Source organism: Cottoperca gobio, chromosome 18 (assembly GCF_900634415.1).
Source record: "Cottoperca gobio chromosome 18, fCotGob3.1, whole genome shotgun sequence".
NCBI classification, from domain to species: Eukaryota; Metazoa; Chordata; class Actinopteri; order Perciformes; family Bovichtidae; genus Cottoperca; species Cottoperca gobio.
In genome coordinates, this window is record NC_041372.1 from 12,077,707 (window position 1) to 12,086,988 (window position 9,282).

The following is a 9,282-nucleotide window of genomic DNA, read 5'->3' on the forward strand; positions in this document are numbered from 1 at the left end:
CTTGTATCTCTTTATGAAAATTAAAAGTAAAAATGATTCGTTATGACCCCAATATAAAATTGCAGTATTTTTCCAATAATGCACTAATTAAAAACATACAGACCTGAGATTAAATCTATTAATTATTGGCAAGAAAGTCAATATATAATACATTTTTACTGTTCAGCTATATTTTCTGTAAACATAAATGAGTCACTGTGCTTGTGATCAGATGCGCTGACTAAGCCTTGGCAGTACTCTGCATGATTAAAGTAAGTGAACACTTACAGTAACTCCCCACAAAGTGATGAAAATCAAACCTCCGGGAACACAGTTGTGAACTCTTGTCGTCATTCATTTATTTACAAAAAAAAAACAAACAGAAAAAGACACGGTTACAAAGAAAAATGAACCAAGACGTAAAACGTAGGGTCAAACAGGAAACACATTCTCACGTGTCACCGATTACGTCACGAAGGCATCATCTATTTTTAAAAAAAGGAACAAAACTGTGTGTACAGTTACGCGTCTGACAGATGATCCTTGTCGCAGTCTGCGTCCTCCAAAGTTAAAGCTCGCTCTCTCGCAGCGCTCCGTCTCGGTGTTTTCTGCTCTAGAACTTGAACTCTTTGTATTTCTTGGCGCCGCCTCGCGTGTCCTGCGGCTGAGCCTTCCTCTTTTTTTGCTGCACGGTGACAAGCGAGCAGAGAAAAGGGAGGTTATTAATATTCATGACTTTGAACCACGTTGCATTAGCAGCCTCACACTTTCCTTTGGTTTATCACATGGGGCTTTTACATTTGTGTAATAAAGTCTGTGTACCTTCTGTTTGGCAGCGTGCTCAGCCACCATGTCGCTGAAGTCCTCCTTCTCCACCTGGGCCTGCTGTTCTCTGACGTGCTCCTCGTACTTCTGCGTCATGGCCATGGGGTCCAGCTCCAGCTCCTCTGGAGCCAGCGCCACCTCTACGCCCTGCGACTCCTGCCCTGCGCCCATCTTACGACCGACCATGGCCTGAAGACAGCAGAGTGGGACAAAGAGAGAGGAAGAGATTAAAGAAATGGCAGAATTTAACTTCATTTGGACATACACACACACACACAAAGCGTGGTCTTACCCCCGACACGTCGTAGATGTGTGTTGAGGCCATCATGGCGGCTCCAACGGGGCCAGTTCGTCTCTCTGGGAGCACCGTGAACAGCTGTGGCGTCTCGTTTCTATGAACACAGCAGGAAACAGTGGTTTAGCTTCGATCATCACTGCTCATTTTCCCCCACAATCATCACAGCGAACGTAGTTTTATAACGTGCAACTTGTTCAACACACTGCAGAATATTACTCTGTTTATCTCTAGCCCAAAGATGCACCTCTGGATTAATAAAGCTCATCTCTTTGATGAACTATGTAGAACTGCAGGATATAAAGAAATGTTAATGTTGCATAAATGTTCAGCGTCTAAGCTTTTTCCAATAAACCCATTAACTAAAATGCTCCATCTGTTTGTAGCGTGTGGCGCAGCGACACAGCAGGAGCGCTGGTGTAAATCGGAGATTGAAACATGCTGTGACAATACAGAGAGACGCTCACCCGTCCATGGCCTCCTCGATTTTCTTCTTCCTCAGCTCTATCAGCTCTGGCGTCTCCATGCCGGCGGGTACAGATGAGAAGCCTCCGGGGGTGATCAGCCCGCTGAAACAAACACACACACACACACACACACACACACACACACACACACACACAATAAGACAAAATACACAATGAGTTGATCCATGCGTGTCCATCTCCATGGATGCGTCCGTGTGTGCTTGTATGAATGTTTTGAGAGTGATCTGAAACATGTTGGCACTGAATAGGAAGAGAATGACACAGATGGAGAAAGACAGCGATCCCCTGGTGCTGTGATGCGACGGGTCACAGGTCAGGTGATCTCGTACTGACAGGGTGCATTAAGGTGATGTCATCAGTCAGTGAGTGCGGCAATAACAGCGTGATGAAGACCGGCCTTTTCACCTTGCAGCAAACAATGAAGACGCTTCCAAGATTTATAATTTGCCACTTCTTTGCGTCGACCATAATTTGCACGGTACCTGTCTGCCGGCGTGAAGAATCCAGTTTCGTCCGGTTTCTCCTCGTCGCTCTCCTCCTCCTCCTCTTCCTCCGACGACTCCTCATCTGAAGGCTCCAGTTCTCCCCACGGTGCGTGATCCACCTCCTCCTCCTCCGCTTTGGCCTGATCACATATTCCACATATCACTCCACACATCAGGCCTTTAGATAAATGTGCATTTCTGAACCTTTCCAGGCAGAGGAAGCTCCTCTTTCACATCACGAGTTACACTTTCTGTGTGTGAGAGGCGGTGTGGTCCTGACCTGGAAGTCTGCAGCATTGGTCCCGAACACGTCACCGTAAAGAGGTTTGCCCATTTCGTCTACAGGCGGCTTCCCCCAGCCTCCAGCGTGATAACCAAACGTACAGTTCTAACAGGCAGAAGAAGAAGAAGAAGAAGAAGAAGAAGAAGAAGAAGAAGAAGAAGAAGAAGAAGAAGAAGAAGAAGAAGAAGAGAAACAAAGCTAAATCAAATCAAATCTAAAAGTGGGGTTTGCACAGTGAAACACTCTGGATTATTAGTATTACGTCCGCAGTAGGAGTAGCCGTCTTACCTCTGGGATGGGCGAGTTGAGTCCGGGGATCTTGAGGTTGGGGTAGGAGGGAGGGGGGCCGTACCTCTGCATGGCTATCAACCAGGGAGGAGGCACCTTGTGCGAGTTCTGGGGAAGAAGAGACACTGGCAACGTCAAGCCCACTGACCGGCACCATGTCCTCACGAGAGGTTTTAAAACAGTGTTGCTTCTTCTATTTGGATCCTGAGTGGAACACGGTTTAACTGTTGTCGCCTGCAACTCAAGGTTCATAAACACACAAAGACAAGCTTCCCCGGGATCATTAAGTGTCATCATCTCAGCTGTCGTGTTCCTCTCCTTGTTAATGCGTTTCGGGAACAAACATGATGCGATAAGCGTCTCATTTTAACGGCCCTTCATACATTTAAAAGCAGTAACAAGGAGAGCATCAGGATAATCGGCTGCGGCCTCACACTACTGAACATATTCTGGATTCAGTCATTTGTTTAACAACTCAACATTTTCTGTTCCTGTGTTAGTTTTATTGTGTTTTGCTTGGTAAGAACTGTAACGTTAGTGGATCTTACAGGTCCGACTGGCATGCCCAGAGCGATACGCAGCTCATCAGACAGATCGCCCGGCTTCTTCTCTTTCAGACGAGTTTCAAACTCTTTTCCCTGCAGAGAAACACACACACACACACACACACACACACACACACGGTCACTCTGTGGGCTTTTCAGAAGCAGCTTGCAGCAGTGATTATTCATTTCCAGCAAAAACTGTATTTTCTTATATTCTCAAGGATCCAGCACCTCGTAGTAAAGGTCTCCGTGGATGGTGAGTTTGGGTTTGATCTGCCATTTGAAGAAGGCGTCGTGCAGCTTCTGGTAGTCGATGTCGATCTTTCCCATCTTGGGGCGAACCTTCTCCCTCATTTTGGTTTTCATGGTTTTGGCGTCCTCCTGTAAACGGAAGAAGGAACAAATGAAGAAGCTGCGACTCGATTTCACGGCTCGGCTGGGAAAATGAACGAGCGTCACTCCGGTACCTTCTCCTGCAGGGCCTCCCTCATCTCCTGGATCCCCGTCTTCTTGATGAACTCGGGCAGCTCAAACGGAGGCTTCTCTATACCTCTCTTCCCCTGCAGGTACTTTCTTTTGAAGCACCAGTGGCGGGGCACAGGGCACCGTGTTCCTGGTGGCCTTCAGGTGGACCAGCAGCTTGGGCTCCTGGGCCGTCACATCATGCATCTCCACTACATCTGGACGAGCCACCAGCTGCAGCAAAGAGACAGGAAGAGAAATGAGGTCATCGATAATACTCAACAACAACTGGCTCCCGTTCAGTCGGCATGGTGACGAAGATATATTAATGACCATTATTTACCTGTTTGAGTTCAGCCACGGTCAACCTGTTCATCCTCCTCATCTTCTTCTTTGACAGTTTAGGCACATCTGGTCTCATGTCCTGTAAACATTTCAAATGTTTAGACATGTACACCAACCGGATTTGGAGCTTTCTGTTGCATCTTCCAAACAGAAGAAAGCATTCAAACCTCATCACTGTCGTCGCTGTCTTTCCTCTCATCCTCGAAGCCCTTCTTCCGCAGCACGGCCGTCTCCTGCTTCTCTGTCTTCTCAGGCTCCTTCTCCTTCTCCTTCTTCACATCATCAGTCAGCTAGGAGAGAGAGAGAGAAGAGAAATAGCCGCATTACAGCCAAACAGAAGCAAATGCCATGATGCACAATAATCTTTGCCCGTCACGAGAGCATTGTGCAGAAAGGGAAAAGAAGGAGACGCTGCTCCGTAGTCACCTTGAACGCATCAAAGATCCTCTTGAAGAAGATGTAGTTGGGGTCGTAGATCTCCGGCTCCTCTGTGATGTACTCGATCTCCACCTCGGGCTCCTTCTCCTTCTCCTTGTCCTTGTCTTTGTCCTTTTCCTTGTCCTTGTCATTCTCTTTGTCGCTGCCCTCCTTCTTCTTCTTCTGCTCCTCCTGCTGCTCCGCATGCTCCTTCTTCTCCAGGGCACGCTTCTTCTTGCTCTTCTTCTTGCGGTTTCTGCGTCTGCGGTTTTTCTGAAGGGACGGTTGGTTTGAAAATTTGAGTTTGAATAACTTTTATTAAAAGACATGTGAAAAACAATGTCCCTCTCTGCATTGTTCTGAATTTATACTTCTTGAAAGTACAACACGGGCAGTAGAGCGATGAGTACAGTGCTATAGTAACAACACGAGTACAGCGGCCTAGAATGACTGAGAAGATGGTGAGAGAAAAGACTTACGTCTTTCTTAGAGATCTGACTGTCATCGTCTTCCGTCTCAGACATGACTGGAGCAGAGGAGTTGTTCATGTCCATATCTGCGCCCTCATCATCTTCCTCTTCTGCACATGGGAAGAGAACGGAAACAGACGAAGAACATTATTACCCAGAATGCTACAACATCCCAACTGCATCCCAGTGTCTCACATTCTGACGGACGACACATTGAAGCGTTGAGTGACAGCTGCACTGACCTGCGGGGTCCGTGAGCTGCTCCTGTCTGATTTCCTTCAGCTGGAGGATCTTCTCCAGGGCTTGAGGGATCTTTGGCCCGCTGATGCTTACCTCCTCGCTCTGCCACACCTGGAGTGGAAGCAAAAAACAAACAAACTTGTGACTAAGAATGTATCACAGGTCGTCCATGAGTTGTATCTGCGTCCCAACTTATAACACATGAAAAACAAATGGGGGGGGGGGACATCTGCTTACCTCTCTGCTGTCTTCTCCTGGAGGAGGCGGCACTCTCTGTTTCTGGGTCGGCATCATACTGACACCAGGAGGCAGCGGCCCACGGGGATCCATACCTAGAAAAAGACAGATTGCAGGTGATAAAAGGCGATGTAAAAAAAGAGATCTGAACATAATCACGGCGTCACTAACGTACCTCTCATTACGCCGACAGGGAGCATGGCTCTGGGCCCCTGACCCTGCTGCATCTTAACCATCTCCTGATGACGCTCCTGTTCCAGCATCACTGCAGCCTGATCAACGAGAAGGAAGGAGGCGGGACTTAAAATACATGACACAGGATCATGTCACATTTCACCCTGTGATCCACAGGTTTGATGACTGACTGAGCAACATAAAGTCACTCTACAGTGTTCCGCCTGCTCTAAAGTGACTGAAACGTTTATCTTTATTTAGTTTTTCTTAATCCTATCAGCTCACAGACTGATCGCATCTCCGTGTTGTGTTCGAAAGGGAAAGATGAAAGTCAGTAAACTTCACCTGCTGCTTGGCTCTCTCCTCCTGCTGTAACACCATGGCTGCTCTGTGCTGGGCCATCTTCAGCTGATCATCCTGCGATAGGCCGGGAGGCGGCAAACCTGGGGGCTCCATGCCCATGTGGATGCCGGGTGGAGGGGGCCCCCCGGGCATCATGCTCATAGCCTGGAGCATGCCCATACCAGGAGGCATGGGTGGCATGGGCATCGGGGGTAAGGGAGGAATACCTTGCATCTGGAGAGGAGGAAACACAGGGGGCTGTGATAATACAGCCAATAATGTTAATTATATTTGCCATAAATGTATAAACTAATCGAAGGGTTTCTCTTAGAAACATGGATCAATAGTGCCATTTAATATTTACCTGGGAGCCCATTGATTTGTCATCATTAGGTTTGCTGAGGAGGATTCCAGTCTGCAGGGAGAAACACGCTCAAACAGGTGAATACTTTAGCGTTAAAGACTTTTTGAACAACAATATCTTGTTAACGTGGCGTGTGCAGTTTCTTTAATCGCATTAAGAAGGTAGAGGTCTGAATAGTCAAAACCCTAGATGAGACACTCATCCTCAATACATGGGTATTCCTGTTAGCCTGCATGGTTAAAACAAAACAAAAAAAGGGTACAGACTTTGTAATTGCATTTACCTGAATCATGTAGCCCTTCAGTCTGTCAATCAGCTCCTCTCTGGGACCTGAGGAATGACGAAAAACTTCATTTTAAGGACAACAGTCTTGGTATAACATTGCATGGAGACTTCTTTGAATGAAAGCTGTGTTTTCCACACTAGTTAGGCCCCCTTCAGCACTAAACTGACTACCAATGATGTTAGCTAACGTCCGACAAGTGCTCAGATAACCCTTCATTGAAGTTAGCCTGCAAGCTAACAGCTAGCTACTTAACTACAGGACAAGATGCATGTTGTTAGTGCTGCTTTTAAGACATTATATTGTTACATTTATTGCATAATTAGATACTGAATATACATTTAAAAGAGTGTAAACACACTGCAGGCCTAACTTTAACTCATTGCAACGGAGGTGCTACGTTTTGCTAGCTAGCGTTAGCAACTGACTAGCTACTGTTAGCTAAACACAGTCATTCTTCCAGGCTTCCACGTTGTTTTCTTACCCATCGTCGGTGCTCCCAGCTCCGCCAGCTTGGTATGAAGCTCCGGGTGGCTCCATGTGTTCAATGCCGCGATAGCACTGCCTAAATCGGACGGGAGGGATTCGGTGCCCGGTGGTCCGTCGGATGCCATGTTCAGGTTCTCTCAATGGAACAACGGCGGCTACGGAAAACACGCGAGTGGCGCAGAACGGGACTAGTACAAAGCATGACGGGAAGCACGCTACCGCACTGCCTGCTGGGACATGTAGTCCGAAAGAAGGAACATTGCAGTTGACTAATTATAGCCTCTAGAGGTCAGTGTTGACAGCTTGTATATTGCTTGACAGCATTATGTATGGCTTATCACGGATGTAAAACATTCTGTTTGTTATATGGATTTGCATCACTGTAATGCTTTGTTAAGTAAAACATTGTTTTTTCCTGATATAATCAACTTTAAAAAAAGGATGCTGCACTACGGCAAAACTCTGTTTCAGGTATCCCAACATAAAACACAGTGTATTAGCAGAGGTACATTAAAAAAAATGTAGTGTTTGAATGAGTATTCAGACTTATTCAGCATACCACAAATTAAAATCCCTACAGTGCATTTAAATGCAATCAAGACTGAATGCTTTATCAGGTAGAAATCATGAGAGAATCAGCAACATGAAAGCAGAGAGTGGATAAAGCCCTCCCTTTCAGTGTAGTGTGAGTTATGACTAGCGGGCACTGCGCAGACGCAGTGTGAAGGTTGCACATTTGGTCACATAGATCAGGGCGTTTCTTAATAATACGCGCAACTAGAGAGCAGTAGAGGGAATGAACCTCCACCAAACATGGAAGGAAAGCTAAGTTGCATATTGAAGTAAATAACTGCCTTTGAAAGGAAACATCCGGCAAGGTAAATATAACATTCCTTCACCTACACAAGATATCTTAAAATGCTTTTTTTTTTTTACATCCTAACCTGAACTTTTTTAATATACATATAAAGAGAGGTGGAAGTTTTTGCAGTGAAAACTGTAAGCAATCATGTAAAGCAAACTCCTCGCAGTCGCTTACAACTTTCGCGAGACTCTAGAACCGTGAATTCTGCCAATGCTGCGCGGTTAGTTTCGCGAAATCTCTTGTTATTGCGTCTTTTTTGGCTCACTGTATACGGATATCATCTTTGACAAGGGAGAGGTGAAGCTAAAAGGGTCAGCCAGCTGTTCGTGTGGGTCAACTTGAGAAAGTTGCAATCTGAATGCTATCAAACTGGACACTGTATGTATCTCCTCTCAGGGACCACACCTACTATCATGCTTATCTGTGGGAGACATGCACGAGGATAGGAAGTCGCTTTATATGCACTACTAATTAAACAACTATAAATATAATAAGTGTGTGTGAAGCCAATTTCTACATTCTCTTTGATAAAGATCACTTTAAAAGTCAAGCATATATTCTCCCAATTGGATACTGTGCGTGTCTAGTTTCTCTGCAGGTCTATTTTTCCCTTGACTTTAAAGCAAACACTTTGGATATTTAATGTCACAGTGTTTGGAATATGAACCCTGCATGCAGAAATACACCAGAGGGAGGTCAGAAATGCTTACTCACAACACAAACACTGGAACTCACCCACACGCACAGGCATTAGTTACATGCAGCATGTATTTAATAAGCAGTCTGAGTCCCTCTCTGTGTCGTGAGGAGGAAACCACTGGCACACATCAGCAGAAAAACAGTAGTGACAGATACAGTACTGACATTTGTATTAGTTTCAAAATCCTTGTGTGACTGCTGGTAAAATTAACTGTAATGTAATATAACATTATATGTTTGTAACCTAATGCAATTAATTACATAGTATGTTTTTGAGGAAATGTCATGCCTGATTTCAATACACACCTGTGACATAACACATACACATGGGGTGGTTGGGTGCACACATATTTACTCTTCTATTTGAATTATTGAGTCTTGAATGTGTTTCTGTATTGTGATTCAGCTCCGTGATGTTCCACTGTAGCTGCAGGGGAAACAATGTGGTGGCTTTTCTTTGTGTCTGGACGTGCAGTCTACTGCTTGTCATTTCTCATAGATGTCACTACCTGCACTGAGGTGGAGGATATCTGTGTGCGTGTGTGCAAGAAGGGGGGGGAAGTGTATTTCACATGTGAGGCTAAATTAAATATTCATTATAGCCAGATTGAACTCGCAGAGTGCACCCCGATAACACGCAGCAGTGATGAAAACCACCAAATGGTTGGGATGTTAGTGGGATATGTTATACGTTATTGTTGGTAACA

At 45.6% G+C, this 9,282-nt stretch overlaps 1 protein-coding gene across 1 annotated transcript; it reads right to left on the reverse strand.

Moving 5' to 3' along the window:
• Positions 1-592: 592 nt before the first annotated feature.
• On the reverse strand, positions 593-7,225 carry sf3b2 (splicing factor 3b, subunit 2). Its single transcript, XM_029455443.1, is given in 22 exon segments — positions 593-664; positions 802-993; positions 1,097-1,196; positions 1,567-1,668; positions 2,070-2,212; positions 2,353-2,460; positions 2,644-2,751; positions 3,192-3,281; positions 3,420-3,569; positions 3,656-3,790; positions 3,792-3,884; positions 3,994-4,074; positions 4,163-4,285; positions 4,422-4,685; positions 4,892-4,992; positions 5,125-5,233; positions 5,360-5,454; positions 5,535-5,631; positions 5,879-6,109; positions 6,240-6,290; positions 6,523-6,569; positions 7,007-7,225. Coding segments are annotated over 22 exon segments (2,622 nt in total). The 5' UTR covers positions 7,137-7,225.
• Between the last annotated feature and the right edge of the window lie 2,057 nt (positions 7,226-9,282).